A 24,045-nucleotide genomic window follows, 5' to 3' on the forward strand; every position below is an offset into this window, starting at 1 on the left:
CTTCCATCTACGTCTACAGGGAGGCCAAAAAAATAAAAGAAGTAGACTATTTGGTTAGAACGGAAATGGTGTGGATAATGGTATAATATGTGGCATCACCTCAGGACACTTCAAAATCTAGTTTTCATTTCTAGCAATTACCTAAAAATAGTTTTATTCTAAACTCTTGTGCCATAATGAAAATAAGCCACAGTTTGGGCTGGATCTTGGTTTCACTGAATTACAAACTAAGAACTGAGATAGGTGACTCCTCAGCTGGCTGAGGATAGTATATATCCAGATCTTCTTGCATACTGGACTAGCTAGGATTGTGAGAACTTGCAATCAATTAACTTTTGCTTTTTCTCTCGAAATTTAACCATCGGCCTATGTTTTAGAATTTAACTTCTCAACTTCCTGGACTGGTTGTTCAAACCCTTCTTTTGCCTATTTTTTTGTTATGTTATGATTCTATCATGTACTTTTTTTTTTAATCTTGTACTTTGCGCTTTCTCATTTTCCTAATGAAATGTTAATTAGGTTTCTCTCTGCAAATGAAAGGAGGCTAAAAAAACAACTTCTACACCCGCCAAGGGATGCCATTCGCACACTCTGAAAGCTACAGGCCTATGTCAACTCACAAGTGTGAGTAGACCTCCAGTTTTGTTTTTGGTTGACTCCAGTTGATAAGATCAACTTGGGTTGGATGTCAACTCTCCAACCTATGAAAACAATTTTGGAAGCCTTAATGATAACAATTAATGTTGAAGCAAAGTGCACTTCTATGACAAGCAACTTCTATTATTCAGTAAATTACAGACAAATTGTGAACCAGTTTGTGTCCCACCGGGTCGCAGAATAGTATCCTGCAATATAAAAAGATATCCAAGGTATATAATTTTGTATATGTACCCTTTGTCGTCCTGCCACATTGTCATCAGATCGGGGTGCCAAGGCCTAAAGTTTGAAGTTCCTTCCATTCCTTCCTTTTAGGACTCGTCAGCGCCGTAAATGTCAAGGGACAAAAAAAAAAAGACTTCAAATCGGTTTGGGTCGTCATCAGCATGGTTCTTACGTAGGGCTTTTACCGGGCTTAAATAGGGTGAGTCTAATTAATATCTTGTTTTTTTTTTTGTTTTTTTTATTGCAACATGTATTTGTGAGTACCGTGCTAATTTAGTTTCCATATTAATTATTCGTTGGATAAATTTTGAATATTTACATAAAATCAAAAAATCTAAATAATATCTTTTGGCTAATTTTTTTAGGTGGGCACCTGTCTTGTTACAGTATTACTATAATAAATACCACGAGCCAATCACGATACTTGTGATTAAATTTTAATGGATTTGAACTCGACGAAAACGTCAGAGCTTAAACAAGAATAGTAAGTGAGGACCCATGCGAACGTGTGTTTAGTTTCCATATTGGTTATTCATTGGATAGATTTTAGATACTTATACAGGATCATAAAGCATAAATAATACTTTCAGCCTAGTCTTTTAATGTGAGGTCTTGGCTTGTTACAGTATTACCATGGCAAATAGAATTATTTGCTCGTAAGAAGATTTAGGTTGCCTGTTGCATTTAGCTAATAAAAAATAGGAGTTCTTATGATTGATCCCAAAATATATGAAGGCGGATCTCCTACCTTCTTCTGTAGAAAGGTATCTCCTACTTTTTCGAGAGATATGCCTAAGGGATTTTATGAGATGTTAAAGTAGAAAATAAGTTACTGGTCCACGAGAAAGAGGAGGAAAGTAGAGGTTGAAAGGAAACAGAACCATCCTAATGGCTCTCAAAACAGGGCAACTCCTCGTACGCCAATCTTCTTGGGAAGCAGCTTCACTCCTCCCTTTTTCTCGAACTAGAGAAATCCAGCATTTTAGCATCTGCTTGACTTCGTGAATTGGATCCATCACACTGGTATTAGCACAAAAGGAATCTCCTACTATTTTTTTAGTTCTATTCTTTAGTTCATAAGGTGTTGGTGGTTAGGGGAGGGGATACTTGGATTAATTACCTCTATAGTTGTTTGGATTGCTTGAGATGTTTAAGTAGTTTTTAGTGTTACGTAGGATTTTTCTTTTTCATGGTCATTTTTCTGTAAAGAAGGATGTAACTGAGGGTTTCTCTTGTTATACAATGTTTGTTGATTTCTCGAGTATGTTCAGCTTCGAGCTTTTCTTTTATGGTGGTCTTTGCTTACTGTTGTAGAATGGCCATTGGTGTCCCTTTGGGGTATATGTGAGATAAGTTTTTCTTATTTCTATGTTGTTTCTGCTGAAAGGTGACATTCCCCTAGAAGAGCACATCAGAAAGCAAAATGGAGCATTGTTTATCCAGTCGCTCATTGAAAATTTTAATCTCTCTGAAATTCGAACATAGGAGATGATGTCTGATCTGTGAAATGACCTCTAATGGTGTATAGCGAAAACTTGTCACGTAGGCATTCTTTGACTGTTTCATCTGCCTTGTATTGGGAAACTTTGCAGCCATGCAAAATAGGCAGTGAAATAAAAGAATGATAGCAAAATGATAAGTATGTATCTTTTTTTTTATTTGAATTTTATTGGAGAAAGCTGCCAGCGACTTTTGAAGAGCCTCTTCTGATAGTGTGATGCAATGATCCAAAGTTATTGGCTTCGTTTATTTTGCAGACAATCACGATCAGAGAAGACTTCTCCTGCGACTCCCCTCCAATAATATCAGCGGAAGTCTCGTAACTTGATTAGGAAAATGAGGTGATAACGAATAATGACAGAGAGATGGACAGGTCATATCAGCTGAAATAATCTAAGAATCAAAGTCAACACCTCCCTTCATGTTTGTTTATTAAATTTTCAGAAGATCATTAGGAAACAAGCAAGAAATGTATCCTTTGTTGCATCAATCATTGCTATTTGTATAATATCACGCTTCTCAACTTGTCTGTGGTGCTTGGCATGATCACCATACGTGTCTTTATCTAAATTTGGCTTTGACTTGCTCAAAGGCAACAGAAAGTAAGGCTTATGAGGTCATTGCGTTACATACTTGGATCCATATATAACATTTTCCAGCAGGAGTCTGGAAATTCAAAACATCATTTGATGATGATTTAATGGCCTTCTTTGTGACTGCAGTTGAAATGGGATTGTTGGAGTAGAACTGTGACATCTTATTGGAGATTAAATAAGACTTTATTTTGTTTTGTCTTCTTTGTGTGCATGCAGCTATAACACCGCTAAGGTCTCTGTCAATTTGCAGATCAAACTTTTATTCTCTTCAGCCTTGGACGTGCAACTGAATACCTAGAGGTGCAGCACTTCGATGGGTCATCTTGTTTCTGATGAAGCTGAAAATAAGAAAATGGACATCACCAGCTTTCCTTCGTTGCGCCACCGGACTGAGAATGAGCCATATGTTTCCAGATGACCCTTTACGCCAATACAGGGACCAACCAAGATCGAGAAAGTTCATCCTAGGCCTAGCATACTTGTTTCTAATTTTAGACTGGGAAAGAGGCTACAACTTAGCCAAGTTCTGTTGAAATCTCCACTTGTCCCAAAAGCTTAAGCAAGACCTCTGCTCTGATATCATATTGAAATCTCTATTTATCCCAAAAGCTTAAGCTAATAGGATGAGATAGATTTATATATATATATATATATATATATATATATATATATATATATATATATATTATATTTTCTTGTAAGTTCGAAGGAGACATGATTGCAGAAAATAAATAGTGTTATAATAAATAAATTTATTATACACCATATTATAAGATATAAACCTAAACTAAGTTTGAATCCTCACTGGTTACTAGCGTCCGGTTGAATCAATGACCACAAACTGACGCACCTAAGAACTTGGACTGTTGAATTGGGGCCTCCACTTCAAACCCAAGCTGGAGAGGATTCCGCCTCGGCCAAACGCAACCAAAAAGATCCTCACGAGAATGTCCTGTAAAACGTTATGTCCGTCTCAACTACTGTCCACTATCTCTCGATCTCCATTCCCCACTCCTCCATCGTATCTCTTATATTGTACTCATCGTTCCGGCTTCTGACCAGCTAGGATGGAAGCTGAGTTCAGGTATATACCTTGGGAGATCGTCCTCACGGTTCGGATTGCATCTTTCGCAAAAAAAAACCAGTGACCTTCTTTTGCATCTGTTGGATTGTATTATGTATAAATTTTAAAGCACTTCAAACTCTACATTTAATCGAGGGTTTAGAGCCATCAAATTTTTTTTAAAAAAATAAAAAATTATTTTTTTCAAAATTAGCTTTTTAAAAAAATATTTTGATGATTTTTTTTCCTGCGATCCAAACAAGTCTAAAATTTAGAGCCATAAAAAATGTTTGCCTTGAGATAAATTATTCAGAAAATTTCTCTTTTTAAAGTGACTGAAAATAGAAAAGGCCATAACTTTATGATTTATTTTTTCTCTTGCGAAAGGTACCTTCGTGAGGTCTCCATTCATAAATGATTCTTCTCGACACTTTTATTAATTTCTTTTAAGAACGATGCTAGGATTGACTTTTTCCTATCTCATTGATGTCAGACGAAAAAGTAATACAGAATCAGCTATTTCATTTAATTTATCCCATTAATTGATCTGACATATGTTATCTATTTGAAAATTTTTATTGCTACAATCTAGCAATACATAAATGACAAGTGTAGTAACCGGTAACTATTGGGTCTACGAGATCATGGAATATATTAATCATATGGACAACGAGTTCAAACGATAATTAAAATACTCTTTTCTTCTCAAACTGTAATGCTTTTGTTCTGTTAGATTCTATGTTATTTTATCACGAGAAGTTAAATATTAAGTAATGTGGCTACCATCTTAATACTTAACTGTAAAATTATAGACTCATTGAAGCTTAGGATAGAGACTGGGGTGGAGCTGAAAACAATTTGGACTGATTTGAGTCATGCTCGGTGTATACTGCAAACCAATACCAACCTACTCAACACCACTCTCTGTTTTAGAACATATGGGGCATGGCCAATGACGACATTATTTTTAAGACAAATCGCGTCTATAGAAAATCCAATGAGCGGTGTTCTTTATGGCAAATTACTTCGAAAAGATTCTTTAGACGGATGAGGAAGAGCTGTTCAAGATGTTATGTGACTTGTTATGATGTATTTATATTAGATTTATATAAGTTGTCCATTATAGAAAAAAGAAATCTTAGGGTAGAGCCAAATGGCATCCAACATCTCTTGGAGAATATAAATTTGGGCATGCCCAAGGTGCAAAAAAATAGAATATTTAAATTAATAATTTTTTATTTGGAATATAATGGAGAGAATAATCTAAATTAATTATGGATCATATTATACTTTTTCTCCTTGCAAGGGGCAAAATTCCTTTGGATACAACTCTGAAAACAAAGAATGATTGTAAAATAATTATTGAGCACAATTAGGATTTAAAAAACGTGTCTTAGAAAAAGTTTAAAAAAAATTTTAAAAAAAAGCTATGGCGGCGTCCGGTAGAAGCCGCTTAAAGCCCCCTCTCCCGTAAGAAAAGGGAGAAAACAGACCGTCTAATGGCCTCCGCTCTCTTGCTTCTACTCCCCAGACCACCGCTGTCGCCGCATCCTCTCCGGCGACTCTCCGTCCCCAATTCCCTCGCTTTACTCTCGATCCCCAAAACCTTAGTCCCCAAACCGAGATCTAGGGTTCCGAGAATGCTCTCTCCCCCCAGGGCCTTCGCGTTCCAAGAGCTAGCGGGGCTCCAGGACTCGCTCCTCGATCTCCTCCAGGCCTCGCCCCCAACGTGGAAATCAGCGATCGCCAGCAATCTCCTCATTTTTCTTGTTGGATCCCCGATTCTCGTCTCGGGGCTTTCCCCTTCAGGGATTGGAGCGGCGTTTCTCCTGGGAGTCTTAACGTGGAGGGCCTTCGGGTCGCCCGGATTCCTCCTTGTTGCCGCCTATTTCATTGTTGTAAGTGGGATTTCGCAATGTTTTGCCTTAAATGCTTGTCTCTGGATTCTTTCTTAACTATATTCTGGCATTGAAGGTTGAATTGAGATCTTTATTATTTTTCTCATAATCGAGATGGCAATTGAATTCTTGAATCTTGATCTTTCTTTAGTTAGCAGAATTTTGATATTATTTGGATAGATTGACTAATTGTGAGTCTTCAAGAAGTTCGAAGTATCAGGTATTTCAACTGAATTTCTTGAATCTTTGTCATAAAGAGTTGGAACCTTTAAATATCATCCCAGATTATCATCGCAAATTTCTCTTATCTCTCTTTGCATATGATCATGGTCAGATCACTGTTTTTTCTCACACCAAGAACATCGCCCGAGTCCACTTTTGAACTTTCCTTTCCCATTCAATTTGCATATTATTAAGTTCACTTTAAACCCATGCCGTTATTTATGATCAATTGTTTTTCATTCGTGACTTATCAGTTCATCTAACAGCATGCTGAACCTTTTCAGGAATTCTAGTGCATAAACATAGACATAAACAAGATGCCTTGTCCCATCAGTTTGGTATGTATTTTATGTACCCTAATGATGTGGTGCCACTCTGTCAAAAAGGGATATGATCATTTTGAGGGGACTGCACGTATAATCTAGAGAGAAAACTAAAGAAATTTCATCGATCGATTTAACCACAATTCACTTACAATTTATACATTTGTGGGATGACCTTGAGGCTGAATGCTTTTTTATGTAGACAGTCCAATTTGTTATGGCTTGAACTGTCTTTTCTTGAATGCATGCTTTGTAGATTACTATGTCAAGGCTTTGGAGCTCATAATGTTATTTAAATGTTAGTGCAAGATTAAAATCCCATCGAATAGCAGTCTTGAGTTTGTCCTTTTGTCTTATATTAAATTTCATAATGATGAAGCTTGGCTCACACATGGGTGCTGCATCTGTTTATGCTGCACTTTAAATGTATTAGATGTAGTAGATAGAGATGTTAGAGGCTGACTATCCACGTGGTGATTAAGTGCCATCTAGCTGCAATAAATTGGTGTCAAAAACAATCACATTGAGGTGACACCGATTTCTATTTCTCACCTTAATTTGACAAGCCCTAGATCTAACTCTGGTCAAAATAATAATAATAATAAATTGACTCTAGTGAAGTATGGCAAACTTGCTTTGAGGGAAAAGAAGTCTGTAAAAATATAGAGGTTTATTTTAATTGAAGTTCATATTTTAGAGCTTTTTGTTAGATTGCCTATTTCCTTTCTTTTATGTAGATTTTTAATTTTGATGTTGCAGTTGCGAAACTTATTTACCATATGCTCACCCTTATATATTCTCTTCACCTAAGTCTCCTTAACTTTTTTTTGTGTACTATAGCATATTGACCATATAGAGACATTGTAATTCATAAACGATATCTCCTCATCATCTTTTATGCATTTTAATATGATTACTTTTCTACACTCTCAATGTCTACTAGATTTGCAGGGAACAGTGGCAACAAAGTTGAAGATAACACAGAAAGAAGCTTTAGGAGTGGCTGAGAAAAGGAGAGGAAGAAGAGGGCCGGGCAGCGTGATCGGTTCCAGTGCTGCCGGATGTGTTTGTGCTTTCCTATCAATATGTGGTATTGGTGGAGCTTCATTTGCAGGGCTCTGGAAACTTGGTTTTGTTGCTAGTTTCTGTACTAAGTTGAGTGACACAGTTTCCAGTGAGATAGGCAAGGCATACGGGGAGACTGCGTAAGTATCTTGGTCAAACATACTGTTATACTATTATATAGAATGTTTTCAGCCACTTGTGGTTGAATAAGATGGTAAATCTTGGCCGACTTTGCTAGCATGGGTACTATGGTGTGGCAGGCGGTGGCATGCAGCTGTGCCACATGCCAAATCAGCACTGGACAGTATGTGCTGAGCGGCATTGAATGACAGGACCAGCACTTAGGTCATGTTTTTAGTTTCTTATGCTTATTTTCTTGTTCTCACACATTTATTAACTAGCTCATGTACACCACAAATGTTCATGCTACTGTCCCATTAGTTTCTCTTGTGCAAAGATTATTTTCTACTCTTATTTAACATATTTTCTTCTAAAAGTTGATGATATATTGCTGTATACATATGTATGTATAGTTATGGTGTGATGGGGCTATCTATTGTTAGTGTATGTTTTGGCTTCTGAACCCTTTAGTGTATGTTTTTGCATTACCATATGATGAGGTCAAGGAAGGTTGGGCTCCGGCCCGCGTGTCCAGCGCTACGGAGGGATTTTCCGCCCTCCGACCTCACCATCGATGAGGTCAAGGGAGGTCGGGCTCCGGCCCGCGCATCCAGAGCTACGGGGGAATTTTCCGCCCTCCGACCTCACCATCGATGAGGTTAAGGGAGGTCAGGCTCCGACCCACGCATCCAGTGCTACGGGAAGATTTTCCGCCCTCTGATCTCGTCCCCACCGTGCTGAAACAGCGAAGGCGACTGCTTCTCCTCAGAGGTATTGTCCGCTTTGGGAGGGATTTCATAGTTTCTTCCCCCCTCACAGTTTTGCCCCACAAAATCCGCCTCTGAAGAGAAAGGGGTTTCCCCCCTCCACTTAAGGAACAGACCTCTCCGCTATTTATTCGATGTGGGACTAAGTCCATGCCGCTTTATTTCCAAGCACCATTGATGAGGTCAAGGAAGGTCGGGCTCCGGCCAGCGCGTCCAGCGTTATGTTGGGATTTTCCGCCCTCCGACCTCACCATTGATGAGGTCAAGGAAGGTTGGGCTCCAGCCCGTACGTCCAGCGCTACGGGAGGATTTTCCGCCCTCCGACCTCGTCCCCACCGGGCTGAAACAGCAGAGGCGACTGGTTCTCCTCAGAGGTATTGTCTGTTTTGGGAGGGATTTCATAGTCTCTTCCCTCCTCACGGTTTTGCCCCACAAAAGGCGTCTCTGAAGAGAAAGGGGTTGCCCCCCTCCACTTAAGGAACAAACTTCTTCGCTATTTATTCGATGTGGGACTAAGTCCAGACCCCTTTATTCCCACAACACCATACATCCTCTAATAGTTTCTCCTTAGTCCAGACTTCCAATAAAGATCTAACTCTAAAGACTCATGTTTAGAGGGTGATAATCCACTTATTATGAATAAAATTAACAAGTGCCATCAGATATATTATGATACAAGAAGTGTTATATATGTTTGGAGTCTTCAATACTTGGCTTACTGAATAATACACGGTCTGTTGTGCCGGCATCGGACACCGTACCGGTTGTCTAGCGGCACGAGTCGGTACGGGCTCGCGCCGTGTCGTGTTGGGCCTGTACCGACACAGGAGAGGGCGAATGCAAACTGTGGGAGAGAAGGAAAAGAGAGAGAGAGAGAGAGAGAGAAGAGGGAGGGAGGGAGGGAGAGAAAAGGAGGCCGACAGAGGGTGGCAAAGGCTGTTGGAGGCTGGTGTCACGACCCGGTTCCGGACATGATTTACCACGCCCCTGATACGGCCCGTGCCACGGCCGTGCTACCATAAGCTATTGCCCATAATAACACGAAGCCACATAACAAGTCATGATAAGTATAGAATTTATTCGTAAAATGTTTTCCAAAGACATCTGTACATAGCTTCTAAAATCATCCAAAATATCCAAAGCACATCACCCCTAAAAATCCTAGTCTTTGGGCTCCAGCTCCTATCATCCTTACTGATCTGTGAAAGAAATCATATGGCATTTATGAGTTTTATAACTCAGTAAGTAACCAAATACCATCTTATTGGATCAAGCATAATTTTTCTCATACCAATGCATCATTTGAAGAATATAATAGTTATAGCAAAATAAAGTATTTCATAGATGATATACTCAAAACCAGTCATAAAACAATGTATACTGCAGCCTTGCAAGTTCATAAACATGATAATGTAAGTCTTATAAAAAAAATGTTGCCATCCATGCTTTATAAATCATGCTCTCAGACGGATGTGCTGCTATGACTACTATAACTTCGTGACAGGGCCGTATTCGTAGTCGACGAGTTTTATAACTCATTCATATTCGTTACCAACTTTAACCCGTTGGCAGATGGCCGTATTCGTTGGATGCTAGCTCCAGAGTGTTGAGTGGCCTCTATTTCTAGAGGCGGGCATAGCTATCTGAGAGTTCATAAATCATTATTTTTTTTCATAAATCATACCTTCATAAATAGATTGAAAAATGATAAATTGCATCGTATAGTTTAAAAAAATGCATAATCATGCCACAAATATCATTTCCATGCAATCTATCATAATCATAATTCATATCCAATCACATATTCATGAAGAAGTGCTATTTAATCAAATTCATTAATCATATGCAATCATATGCTTGGTGCTAATTTTGAGAAAATATATCATATCAAATACAATTTTGTAATTTCATACAATTAAATAGTGATTAGAAATCAATAAGATTTGTGCCCGAGTTACTTACCTTGATTCGCTTCGGTGACTCAACGGTGGTTCCGAAGAGCTCTGCCGCCACTGAAAGAAGGAAGAAGAGAGGCAGTGAGGAGGAAGAAGGTGTCTCTATGAAGGGACCCATCGAGCTTTTATAGCCCTCTCCGGGGGAAGGAGGGGAGGAAATGGCCACAACCGTGGCTGTTAGGCGGTTATAACCGCCTCAACAACTGGCGATCGCAGGGCTCCTCCTTTCCGAAGGAGACCAAGGTGGCCTCCAGATGGGCTACCTTATGCCAGGGCACGGTGGCCCTTGGGCTGGCTACGTTGGGTTGGCCCACTGGCCCAGTTGTGTGCGGTTCGGTCAATGGACCGAGCCCTCACAGTCGGCGCCCGGGCAGGAGGCGGATGCCACAGCCAGGTCCCCTGCCCAGGCGCCAGCCTTCGACGGCCTCCGCCACCCTCTGCCGGCCTCCCTCCCTCTCCCTCTTCCTCCCCCGCTCGCTCTCTCTTTTCTTCTTTTTCCTTCTCCTCCTCCGGTGACGGCATCTCAATTTCATTGCCAGAACTGTTCCGGTCCACCGCTGGTACGGCTAGAGACGCCCTGAATCGGGCGGTTCGGGATGGTTCTGCCGATCCTGAAATAATGGTTGTAAGATTGTTTTATTACATTATGTGCATATAATGAATCACATTACTCAGCTTACTAGATGATGGTTGTGAGATGATGTTATAATGTTGTGTACATCTTTTGTAAATTGTTAAACGTGGTATCCTCACTTGCCATTGATTAACTGCACCTTCAACAAACTTTTTTCTTTTTTCTGTTAATAACAGTTTATTACTATCAACAATGAGGTGGAAAAAATTGCTTCTGAACTTTTATTCGGTGCGTGTAGTTTAAGGTAATCAGCATATTTGAGGAAATAAGAGCATGCATAGTGTTGATTCACAATAGGTATCCTTCTAGTAAAGCCACGATTGCCTGCTCCTAGGAATGGTTTCTGTGCTAGTGAGACTCCGCCACTTCTCAATCAATAATTTTTCCCTTATGGATATACACTTCATGACTGTTTCACTCTGATGCTTCTGGAACAGGTATCTTGTTACAACGTTCAAGGTAGTCCCAAGAGGTACCGAAGGGGCTGTAAGTGTGGAGGGGACCATTGCTGGACTTTTAGCTTCAATTCTTCTTGCTAGCATTGGTTATTTTCTGGGAGAGGTATTTTTCCTATTAATTAGATCATTTTATCTAAATTGTTATTCTTAATGTATAGTTTTCACATTTGAAACAGAAGATGTTAAAGCTGATATTTTATGGATATTCTTACTGAAAGTATCAGTTGGTGAATTCAGTTTTCTTTTTTATTGACTACAAATAAGTTATATAAACTCACAAGTCCTGTTTATGTCAAAATAGTGTATGGTGTGGCTATCATTCCATCTGCTACTAAATTCTTTGTGAGCTGGAATCAATGTAAAAGTTATCCTTGCCTTATTATGTATGAAGAGATAATACAGTAATGAATCATTGTAAGTAATATAAAAATATCTGTAGAGTCAAAATGTGAGTGTTAGTTTTTGAATTTAGAAATTTAAAAGTTGATGAGGCACAATTGCATAAAGTTGGAAAAGCATTCATGAAAACAGAGCCAGGGCTGCACAGACGGAGTATTGATGCTCCAATATAGCTAAAAATATGCAACTGCATCAGTCACCAAAAACAAAGAGCTTTTAACTTGCACACGACATCCATCTGTTTAAAATAGGCTTATTTTGTAGGTTAGCGATGCTATCTGACCCTACTTATTATTTTGTAGGTAGCTTGGCTTGTTTTAAAAATATTTTTAATCTTTTGTTGGAATGATTTAATTTTATAAAAATTAATATGTTCGGTCCTATATTTGTTCGATTACCAATAATGTAACCAATGTACATGGTTGGCTAGATGTTGTTGTCAGAATTGTAACTTGGCATCTTTCATAACAGGAGCTTGTAAATGAATATGTTGGTTCATTGTCTTGCCAAAGACCTTTTTTATTCATATTTGTTTCCTCACTTTCCAAACCTTTCACTACCTTTTCCTACGAAGAATGCTTGTCCCTTTTTCCCAAACCTTGCAGCTGAGATGACTTATTAATCTTTCCCGTTTCAGGTGATTCTCAGCAGGCCAACAATTCCCCACCTATTCGGATTTTTATGTTGTCCCTGCTGTGCAAGTGCTGCTAATAACAGCGATCTGTATATGTTAGTTAAATTTTTATTCACATCATGACTTTGTGATGCAGATAGATGTACCACAAGCTGCTATATGTGTTCTAGCATCCCAGATTGCAAATTTTGGTGAGAGCCTAATTGGTGCTGCGCTACAAGATAAAGAAGGTTTTAGATGGGTGAGTTGCCATTCCAATGACCAGCTCAATTCTTCTAAGTTATGAGTTATATGGTGAATGTGCTCCTTACCTATTGGTTCTTTCTTCATTGACAAGAAAAAAAAGGGAGTAAAATATTTGCACAACATGATGCTTGTTAGATGTGTCGTTTAAGTAGAACAAGTGCATCTATTAATATAATGGAGAGATTAAGATTGACAATTTCCAACAGAATTTCATCTGGGTGGAGACTTAGGGATGTGATTTAGGAGACTCATGTATAGGGCACATGCAGATGATTTATAGGAAGATATTTCACATAATGACAAAGAAGCTAGTGCTTTTGTATAATGCAAAAAAGTCAGGCAATAGTGGGAACCCCGGCATGACTTGTATGCTGCAAAAGTGAGACACCGAGGTGTCTATGGTTCTTTGCTAGGAAAAATGAAATTAAAAAATTGCATGTTAGAGAAAACAACCATCTGCATCAAGTGGAGGACCAACTGTGATGTCACTCTATAGGCAAGCAACAAAAGACCAATATCTTTCAAGAAAAAGAAAAGGGCTCAGATTGTGTGGAAGCCTGGAAAGTTAAAGTCTATAAAGTATGAAAGCCTTTTGAAGTGAAAAGAATTTAAAGTGAATTGCATCAAAAATGGCTGCAGCTGCACTTTAGTAGGAACTAGTATTGATATAAAAGATGGAAGAACCATCAGAATTTCGAACATGAAATCAGAAAAGAAGATCCTCTATGGTGTCATGGACAAATACTGAGAAGGTATGTCCAAATTCATAATAGGTCACATTGTTTAAAATTAAGGATGCAGTTCTATGTTCAACAATTATTTAACTAATTCAAAATGGAGTTATATTACTACTGATATACATAAGCAGATTTTTAACCATCTACTTGACTTTATCTATCCTTCATTCAAAAAGGAAATAAAAAGGTTTTCTCCCATATTTCTTTAGGTGGACTGCCTAGCATCCAGCAGGGACCTATACAAGATCATCGATATGATTACAATTTACAGGCACTATAGTGCACAAGTTCTAGCTTCTACTTGTACCGCGGAATTTCATATGGATTTTACTGTACTATATTTATTCACTGGTCATTGATTTTATTGTAGTTATGCTGTTTATTAGGATTTTTTTGGGTTTCTGATCTGCAAGGTTAACATTAGCTGCCACTTCTTTTGTTGTACAGTTGAACAATGATGCTGTCAATGTAATCAACATCTCCATCGGCAGCATTTTGGCCGTTCTGATGCAGCACCTCATGCTACAGAGCTACCTTCAGTAAATAATAGCCATAGCATCAATACCTGTTGCATGCATATCACATGGAACTAACAAATGAAATGATCGAGTTCATCAACACAAGAAGGTAACACTAAGATTACTGAAACAAATTATGGTTTTTTATAACAACAAAAGATACTGAAATTCTGAAAAGGATTGATTTCTCGTGCAGGTAAGGCCTGAAATTTTTCAGAGGATCACTTTGTGTTCTTGAAAACTGCATGGAATGAAAAGTTAAGAGGCATTTAATTAACAATTCAACCTTCCTTCACATGTTTGCCGTGTTCTTTGAACAGAAGATGATAGCCTGATCCATGTGACTCCAAATTAGCGCAACATATTGTGTAAATGTCAGTTATTACATGATGAAATTTTCAGAATTGTTCTTTTCAGTTGCTGGTTGCCTTATGTTATCATTTCCAATGAGTGGTGCAATTTGTTGCAAAATAAGTGACTTGATCATCAAATGTTTGTTGGTGTAATGATTCATTTTAGATAATTTACTCCATTAGTAGCAAGAAACTTGAAAAAGAAAATTATTTCCCATTATTCAAAAACTCTCCATGTCTGAACATATGATCTGGACATTTTTTCTTCTTCTTCAGTTTGTGTCAAATATCCTCAACTTATTTCTCCATGGCTTTGTATGTAATTTCTTCTGAAGAAGCTTTTGTCATTAGATTACCTATTGGAAAATTTTAATTGAGCAGCTTGCAGCTTGCTTTGTTCCAAGCCCAGAGTCAGCACTTGTCTGTATTAAGTTCAGGTTGTATCGGATGTCATTTCTGGGTTGAATTCATTTAAGTGTGCCATGCAACACCATTGGAAGGTCCCCACCTTTCCCATTTTGATATGGAACCTTGTTGATTGTTAGGTATGTACAAATGTGCTGATCCACTGTCTTTTTATGGGGAATCCATGGTCCAACATTGTTCTTCGGAAACAGGAGCCTCTTATTTCTCTTAGATTTTGGAAATTTAAGCTTTTGGAAATGATGTCTGCCCACTGTCAGGTTTTGTTTGGACTTTAAAGATTGGCACCAGGCGCGTTATTACTATATATTCTTGGATATAATCCTACTCCAGAACCACTTGGTGGGATAGAAGCCTGCCTACAGGTCCGCGTCTTGCCCTAAGATTTCTCTGGCGGAAGACCAAAAGAGTGGAGTTCGGCACGAGGGGCACGTATGCATTGAGATATCTGTATGTGCCGGTAAACGTGTATGCATGTAGTTAAATGAGATAGAGAAACTGCTCTTTTTAAAGGGGTATGGAATGCCCTTTTATATGTGAAACACCTCCCGTTAGCTCATGGCATGTCTTTGTTGTGCCCTGAAACGTTCTTGCAGCAAGTGCTTTCGGTGTGAGATTCTTCAGTCTCCGGCATACGCCGCTTTCCAACCTTTTGATGTGTGGCTTACGGGTTCGAATAAGCGAATATGTAAATGGATGTGTGGGGGACGCCGCCGGTATGGAAAATTTCCGTATCCGCTGCAATTGTGTGTCTGCTTGTTGAGTTCTTGGATGTGCTGCTGCTGTCGTTACGCCTTAAGTATGATCTCTCTCTCTCTCTCTCTCTCTCTCTCTCTCTCTCTCTCTTTTTCCCCTTTTCTTTTGAGAAAATGTCTTAAATTTTTGATGGTGGTGGCCCATATGTTCTAGTTAGCGACAGCTGCTGGTCTCTGTTGTTTGATGTCATGCTATATAGCGAGTATATTTGTTTGATGCGGTGCTATTGTTGATGTCAATGGTCAAATATGATGTCATTATGCTATATTTGAATTATCTAGTAATTTTATAGCGTTATATTTATAAGCGACTTAAAACCTTTAGATTGTAGTTTCAAAAATTAAAGTTATGGCTGTTTTAATAGTAAAATTCCAGGCTGTGATGCATGTAGTCCACGAATGATGCTTCGGACTGGCTTGAACAGAAATTTTAGTACGACTATTCGGTGCACCCTCAAGCTCATTTTATCAAATGAGTGCGAGGCTGCGGCCTTAGGCTTTGTACCGTGATCTGCTATGCAGAAATTTTGAAAAAGTAGAGGAGAAGAGTCTATGAGAGAGTCACCAAAATTAATGGTGGTTCGTACCCAAAAAAAAAACAAAGTGGTACAAAAATATTAAATAAAGAAATAACTATTGTTTTTTTTTGGTACAAGAAATAACTATTGTTAGCCATTAAAAAAATAAAAAAAGAGTGGACTTTATTTAAACTTTAAAAACCATTCCCGGCCCCCAACCCGGAAATCTCTCAGTTCAATATCTCCCGAGTCCTGAGGCTACATGGATTATTTGGCCTTTCAAATAAAAACATCAGGACCCCACCAACCTATCATATCAATCACATCAGAGCCCATTCTATCTCCAAGGCAATTCCTCTTTCTCCGTCCGGCTCCCTATTCCGCAGCCAGCTTCATGAGAAGTGAGAACCCAACCAAGTACGGTAGGAGAAGAGGAGACCTCTCAAACTCTTCTCCCTTTCCCTGCTTAGTTTCGCTCGTTACCAAATCCCAGCATGACAATGTCTCCTGCCCTTCTCTCCCTCCCCCAGATCCTGGTCGCGCTTCCTGTTCTCCTTTCACTTGCTTGTTTTACTGTCTCCACCCAACCCCGGGGGACCAACAGTCATAGCCAAGCCGAAATGCTTCAATCCATGAGCATGGCCTCTCTTGAGAAGGAGACGCTCTTCCATGTGATGGAGACCATGTCCTCTGATAGGGACTGGAGGTCCTCCTACCCAGACCCATGCATTCCGGGCTCCTCATGGCCTGGTATTGAATGCAAACCAGGCAGTGACAACCACCTCCATGTCACAAGGCTGGACTTTGGAGTCGCACCCAACCCTACTTGCAAGAACACTGCCACCTTCCCATCCGAGGTCTTTGACCTCCCTCATCTCCAATCTCTTTTCTTCTTCAACTGCTTTAAGACCACCAAAACCAGCCTCTCCATGCCACCACCAGCCCGCAAGCCGGCAGCTTATGCTTCTCTCCAACAACTTAGCCTTAAATCAAATCCATCATTGATAGGTCCCGTACCACCCCATATCTCCTCCCTCTTCTCGCTCCAGGTCCTCACACTCTCTCAAAACCACCTCCATGGAAAGATCCCTGAGGGCATCTCTGGCCTGACCTCCCTCATCCACCTGGACCTCAGCTACAACTCCCTCGCAGGCAGCATACCAGCCCAGTTGGGTAGTCTAAGCAGCCTGACAGGCCTTGACCTCAGCTACAACTCCCTCACAGGATCCATCCCACCATCAATTGGGCAGCTAAGTCTTCTCCAGAAACTTGATTTGAGCTCTAATTCACTGTCTGGAAGCGTCCCGGAGAGCTTGGAGAATCTCAGCTTCCTGGCTTTCTTAGCCCTCAGCAACAACAAGCTAAGCGGGCAGCTACCAAAGGGCCTGCCAAAGCTCCAGAACCTCCAGTACTTCATAATGGATGACAACCCCATGTTCGTCCCACTGCCGTCCCAGCTTGGGAGGTTGTCGAAGCTGCAGGAGCTCCGGCTAGCCAATTCGGGCTACTCGGGTTCGATCCCCGGGAGCTTTGCCTGGTTGGCCAATCTCACCACTCTGTCTCTGGAGAACAACAGGCTCACCGGTGAGATTCCAGGAGTTTTAAGCGGCCTCAGCAGGATGTACCATCTGAATTTGAGCAGGAACATGCTAGCTGGTGTGGTTCCTTTCAGTGCTGGCTTCATTAAAAGGCTCGGGAGGAACCTGGACTTGAGTGGGAATCCAGGCTTGTGTCTCAATGGATCCGAGAGCTCTGTGAGCATCAGTGTTGGGGTTGAAGTTTGTGCAGGTAATAGAAGCGCCTCCTCCATGCAACAGCCATTGAGGAGCTCAGCTAGAGCTCCATCACCTCTGTTCTCTAACTTCCCTCTGTTACCGGGTTGTTTGGCTCTCTGGTCTGTTACTGTGTTTTAAATCTACACTTCTTGATCATCTAATCATCTATAACTTTCTAGCTCCCCTCTTTCATCGACTCTTTTGTTCGAGTTGTACGCGATACCATCGCTAAAAGGAAAAGCTAATGTTTTTTGAAACCACTTTGGGACTTCATGGAAGTCTTGGGGGAAGTTCTCACTTACTAATCCAAGCCAAAGCTGGTCATCTGCAGCCATTAGCAAGTCCGGCCCGTGTGTTTTCTAATATGGTTTCAGCTTGGAGGACTGCATGTGGCGTAGCGGTCTACAGATTTGGGCCGACTCTTCGGTAGGAACCACCATATATAGCTGGTGTTGGTTGCCTTCTGTATCTGGATTTGGCTTTTTTCCAAAGCTTGGTGCTAATGTTATGGGGAGAACACATGTACTGTTATGATTGGGGATGAGTTTTGGGTTATATTTAAGAAGTTAGTGTGGATATAGAGCTCGCATCTTTGTCTCTGTCTTACCTGTTTGAGGAGTCCTGGCGAACTTAGTATTAAAGTATTCTCAATCGGGGAAGGAGAGAAAAATCACCCCCACCTCCCCAAAACAGGGGAAACCGTGTGCGAAATAGAAGCAGAAATTCTTTATTTTATGAGATGGTACTCTAAGGCCATTTCGGGGCAGTATCACCTTGTAGACAAAGGACACCACAATAGTAGTTGGTAAATTGGAGAAAGCGGAAGATGTCGCTGAGGTAGATATATAGATTTTTGCCTCTTTGTGTTGTTGGTGCCAAAGTCCATCCTTGCATCACATCCTATGTCCTAGCGTGCACTGTTAGAATGGAGACTTGGGGGGGCAAAAGGGAATCTTTTAATTTATAACCTTTTACACTCCCAAAGGAAAATTAAACTTGATAGCCACGCAATCGGTGGTTTATCAGGTGCAGCTTTGTCGCTCACTTGCCCACAGGAAGCTCGTTTAGAGAGAGAAAATTGGTGTTGAAAGTACCAAATGAGCTTATGTTTAGTCTCATATTAACTTAAATAATATCTTTTGACTAGTTTTTTTTTTTTGAGATTTTTGATTATTCTAAATAATATTAGAGCAAACTTGACCTATAGTCTATATGGATTAAAGAACACTACAACACTAGTCCAAATTGAATTTATAGTATTTATGATTGTATTTGAATAGATTTAGACCTTTAGCTTATTGAGAACGTCAGGACTTAAATGGAAGGAGTATGTGAGGACCGTATGGATGTGTATTTAGTCCTATATTTGGCCATGCAATGAGTAGATCCTGAGTACTTATATAGGACCAAGAAATCTAAATAATAACCTTCAGTTAGCTTTTTGGATAAAGCTCTGGATCTTTACACAAACTCGTTTAATGCCTATGTAAGAATATGGCAGGTGGATTGGGATTTTTGGAAGTTATAATATAGCATAGCTCTCATGGATGCTAGCATGCAATAAGCAAAAGTCACAATAGACTTTGTGCCCTCTTATACCAAATGCTGCTAATACCGAGAGTTCTAACTAGCTTACTTGGTAAAGTCACTAGCATTGGATATCAGTAACCTTGGTTCAAGTATTATATAGATTTTAGCCGGAGTGCCTAGAGTAAATTTGAGGAAAAAGAGAGTTTCAAATATTGGGATCCCGTCAAGTTGTGGCCCATATTGACAAACGGCGGAGAATGTTGGATTCTGTTTAATTAAACGGGATCCAACATCAAACACTAGCCTTTTGTTTCTTAAAATGTCCAGAGCTTAGGGAGGTGCGTTTAATAATGTCAATGGAGCAGTCCAAGGCCTCAGGTCACAACGATGGAGCCCACTCACCACAACGTTCCAGTGGGGATTGGCCATAGCAATTTCAAGAGCAGAACTGCCCATGAGGATTAATAGGTATACCGTGTTAGCTTCATTAGTTCACTCGTTCAATCATGATGCAGTACTTATTGCTAATGACACAAAGCTGGAGAACTTATTTAGTCCGTAGAAAAAAAAAATTTATTACAATATTTTTTCTAAAATGTTGATACTTGGATAGATAATGCCTGTAAAAGTGGATTTTACTTTTTTAGTTGATTATAAAAGAGCAGCATTTTATAGAATGGTTTATATTTGGTTGAATATCTATTTTATAAAAAATTATATAAAATATTTATTATAAAAAAAATTCCTAATTTTATTTAAAAATTTAAAAGGATACTTTTTTTAAAAAATAAGCCTAATTTTCAACAGGTACAAATTAGTCTTTTTCATGTTTTATATGATTTTTTTTAAAATACAAGAATCTTATTTTTATAAAAAAATAATTTTTCTTCTCGTTTTTTTAAAAATTTTAATCAAATATTTTTTTCTTTTTTTTTTTTTTTTTTTTTTCTTTTGGACAGAGAGGCTGGAGTTGATCATAGAGCGGACCAGACACACGCTTGCATATGGTACGGAGGAAGGAACAGGGAACACGAGCGAAAGATAATTGAAGTCGACGTGTCTCTTGCGAGGTGATGGTTGGCTGGCTGAATGCTGTCAAGCTCCGTCAGTTCCAGGTGCAGGGCCGATAACACAGAACATGACTTTTCCCCAACCAGCTGATACCACCTAAGCCAGGTCAAATGAAGTCTTGTCCCTTTTCAAACTGATGGGAATAGTACCACTTGACTATCAATTTTATTTTTATCTTTCTCTAAATAAACTATCATTGTCAAAACTCAAATTATCTGCTGATTTTTATTTATAAATAAGTATATGATTTAAAATATAATTTTTTATTTGATGAAAAATGAATGAAAAAAATACCATTAATTCTTGTTGTAGCAATACTAATAACAATTTTATTTTAATACAAAAGATTTGAATACGAGATCATAATTTTTTAGATAAAATATAACAAATATAATAGTCAAGGATATGTTATAATAGCATAATTTATTTTCAAAATACTGCCATCATTCAAACTCAAAATTGAGACCTCTTCTAATGGTGCCAACCAATTGACCCAAATTTTGTTAACAACTAAGGTTTATATTGCATCAATTTTCTTTGTGGAATTGAATAAGGAGCAAAATACCCAACGTTCAATAAATAGGTTTTCAAATGTAACATCAGTAGGTTGGTTGCTTAATGAGGTTTCACACAAGCCCTGGCTTCGGACATGGCTCATATCGAATCCTTCAGATGGAACAAATATGAAAGCAATCTGAAAAGAAGATTCCGATGCCTGACAAGTAGCCTTTTTTTTTTAGAAGCCATCCAATCCACTGGGTTGTGACATTATATCAGGCCTTGATGGAAAAAAATGCCCCATCTTTTACCATGAATGCGAAACTTTATTGAAAAATAATAACTACATTAACAGGAAAGAAAAAAGAAAAAGAATAATGAGTATTATATCCCACAAGGGTTGGAAGTGGGCCGATGGGATGAGTCGTACCGTCGCAAATACATATTTTCAACAAAGTCAAGTCAACATCCTACATCAATAGGGACACTTAAACATGAATTTGACAGGTCTTGCCAAAGCGGCACACACCTCGAGGCGATAGGTAGATTTTTTTCTCCATTTGTTAAGAGGTATAAATATATAAAAATAATAATAATAATAATATATCTTAAAATTCCATCGATATACGTGTGAGGTTGGCCTAAAGCATATAATTCGAATAATAAGTTACGGAAGAGATGACCCAGTTTGCAACTCATTTATCTCATAGTAGATATGTTTTGCAGCCCATCTTGCTCCAAATATCCTGCAACAGAAGATGCATACCCACCTCCCTGGCCTGCTTCTAAATTCAAGTAATTATTATAGCTGTGTCGTCCTCAACGAGAACGAAGTCAGCTCTCAGACTACGTCGAGCATAGTTGATACCTGCCCATGCAGCCCTCAGCTCTACTTATGGGATCGATGTGTCAAAAATTAAATTCCCACCAGCTACTATGAGTTTGGAGTCCGGTGCTCTAATCATAAATCCTGTTGTACCCCTGCTTCCACCATCCAGTATACAGTCATCAAAGTTAACTTAGAGAATACTCGAGGATGGAAGCTCTCGAAAAATGAATACCATTTGAAGCGCTGCAAGAGCTAAGAATGTGTTTCACATGTCCCAAGCTATTAAAGTTCTCCTGGTAACAAATGTGTGGGTGATCTTAGCTGCCCGTGCTAAAGCCTCCTCCATTATAAATCTCGGCGATTGATCGATCTCCAATATAAATCTCACAGCTACGGATGGATGTTTCAGACACGTAGCTTAAACAACATCCAGCACAATCTATATACGATAGCGGAGAGAGGACATGTTTTGGTTTGGTTGGAGGATTAAACAAATAAAAAAAAATATAATTTTATCCTGTCGACTTTATCCAAGTTACAAGGCAGCCTTTTGACTTTAAAAGTTTCTAAATAGTTTTCTGAAATTACATTCTGAGTATGATGTAATTCTTTCATCCATCTTCCATATGATAGATGACCATCAGCAAATGGTGAAAATGACCATCCACATCTCTCATCGTTGCCCTCGCAGCAGCCGCTGGTGCTTCCACCAGTGATGTTATCCATGAAATGGTCGAGGAAGAGGCGCGAGGCTAATCATAAGGTTGCAAGCATTAGCCAACCTCCTGCCGTGACAAAGTAAAACCTGCTGTTTGGATTCTCGGTCAATGCCATGCAGCACAAATCCTGTCTTTGGAACGTAACTAGCATCCTTCTTTTTAATGTCATACAGCATGAATAGATTGCTTCAAGAACACTGCGTGCAGCAAAAATAGCAGCAAACTTGTGTCCATCAAGCCTCAGTCCCTCTCGCTTAAATTCGGCGAAAAGATCATTTGCATCCTTTGTAAGACCATCATTATTAATCAGCTGGTAAGCACCAGCCATCGAATTACACTTGGAATACATATCCAAGATTTTGTTATGAGCCCGAACTTCAACGTTATTCATTGTTCGTTCTTTATGATTATGGACAAATTTTGCTGCTTCTAAAGACCTTGCCTCCCCCCATGCTTGCATCAACAACAGATATCCATGCAGGTCGACAACCACACCATTTTTCTCCATAGCTTCTTCCACCTTCCCTTCTTGGAAGAATTCATCCAGCACCACTGGCTGGATGAGAACAATCAGTTATACTACGAAAAAAAGTAGAGTTCGCTGGGGATTTATAGGGCTCATTGCTTGATACTCTTTTGGGCTATGCTAAAAATATGTATCTTTTTGAATAACATCCATTTGTAACTATTGACAGTATTTTGGTTTTGCAGGAAAGCTTCTCAAGCACCTTCAATACACATTAGGGTTTTGATAATATTCTTCCCCCATAAAATCCACCAGGATTCGTCCCATTCACGCCTTCAAAAATCCCCTAATAATGCCCATCAAGTTTTGAGTAGCATTTACCAAGGACTACATGTACCCTTGTTCTCATTAGAATTCATACGGAAGACCTCTGCCCCCTGATTTCCCTATCAAACCCATTGGAATTCTCCCATATCCGTCACCAAGATTCCACCTTTGATACCCATCGGGGTTTGGGAATTAGGTTTCCTCCATGAACACTATCAACTCTTTGTTGATAAGAGAGGAGAAGGATGGGATTGGATTGGATAGAGGTCCCGAGCCACCTTTAATCCTAACATACAAGAGTATTTTAGTCATACAACAGATTTAAGTTATCATATGATGCAATTTTCTAATACGTAGTTAAATAAAGATGGACGGAAGGATCGCATTGCATTCAAACAAATCAAGGGGGGCACTATGCCACTTGTTATTTTTCCTGAAATAAATCTAAACAAGATAAACGTATCATTTTCATTTTATACTCATTTATAATGCCAAACTCTTGGCGTTTTGATGCAGAACAGAGGAAATTGCCAGAGGGCTAATTTTATAATTATTAAATTTTTTTACTGATTCTATCAACATCCAACTATATATTATATATTTTTATTTTTAGTAATTTATTTCCGAACCAAATGCAGTCTTGGACATCACCTAAAATCACTTCAGAATCGCCACCACGCAACCAACCTAACCAAGCATTTTTCAAGGCAAATTGCTGACCTCGATGGACCACCAACTACCAACTACCGAAAATTTTTACATTT

At 39.2% G+C, this 24,045-nt stretch overlaps 2 protein-coding genes across 6 annotated transcripts; both read left to right on the forward strand.

The window, feature by feature from the left end:
• The first annotated feature begins 5,508 nt into the window (after positions 1–5,508).
• Positions 5,509–14,598, forward strand: LOC103723412 (protein VTE6, chloroplastic). 5 transcript variants are annotated; one of them, XM_008814320.4, is made up of 6 exons: positions 5,509–5,939; positions 7,436–7,689; positions 11,463–11,586; positions 12,520–12,757; positions 13,947–14,126; positions 14,214–14,598. In XM_008814320.4, exons 1-4 carry the CDS (start codon positions 5,541–5,543, stop codon positions 12,637–12,639), a joined length of 897 nt encoding a protein of 298 aa, XP_008812542.1. In that variant the 5' UTR covers positions 5,509–5,540; the 3' UTR covers positions 12,640–12,757; positions 13,947–14,126; positions 14,214–14,598. The 5 variants fall into 5 exon arrangements, with proteins under 5 accessions (XP_008812542.1, XP_008812543.1, XP_026655878.1 ...); XM_008814321.4 differs by having other exon boundaries at positions 14,338–14,598; XM_008814317.4 differs by having other exon boundaries at positions 5,512–5,939; positions 12,653–12,757.
• Positions 14,599–16,391: 1,793 nt separating this feature from the next.
• Positions 16,392–18,376, forward strand: LOC103723416 (receptor like protein 29). The gene has a single exon (XM_008814325.3). The coding sequence runs from the start codon at positions 16,561–16,563 to the stop codon at positions 17,977–17,979; it is 1,419 nt and encodes a 472-aa protein (XP_008812547.3). The 5' UTR covers positions 16,392–16,560; the 3' UTR covers positions 17,980–18,376.
• Positions 18,377–24,045: the final 5,669 nt, after the last annotated feature.

The sequence above is a fragment of the Phoenix dactylifera genome, chromosome 4, assembly GCF_009389715.1.
Source record: "Phoenix dactylifera cultivar Barhee BC4 chromosome 4, palm_55x_up_171113_PBpolish2nd_filt_p, whole genome shotgun sequence".
Lineage (NCBI taxonomy): Eukaryota > Viridiplantae > Streptophyta > Magnoliopsida > Arecales > Arecaceae > Phoenix > Phoenix dactylifera.

Bases quoted from the DNA above. Each gene is read 5' to 3' on its own strand.
- LOC103723412 (XM_008814317.4), top strand. From the start codon at position 5,541: ATGGCCTCCGCTCTCTTGCTTCTACTCCCCAGACCACCGCTGTCGCCG. The intron at 5,940-7,435 runs GTAAGTGGGATT...CTAGATTTGCAG, and splicing joins TTGCCGCCTATTTCATTGTT to GGAACAGTGGCAACAAAGTT. The intron at 12,758-13,946 runs GTGAGTTGCCAT...TTTGTTGTACAG, and splicing joins ATAAAGAAGGTTTTAGATGG to TTGAACAATGATGCTGTCAA.
- LOC103723416 (XM_008814325.3), top strand. From the start codon at position 16,561: ATGACAATGTCTCCTGCCCTTCTCTCCCTCCCCCAGATCCTGGTCGCG.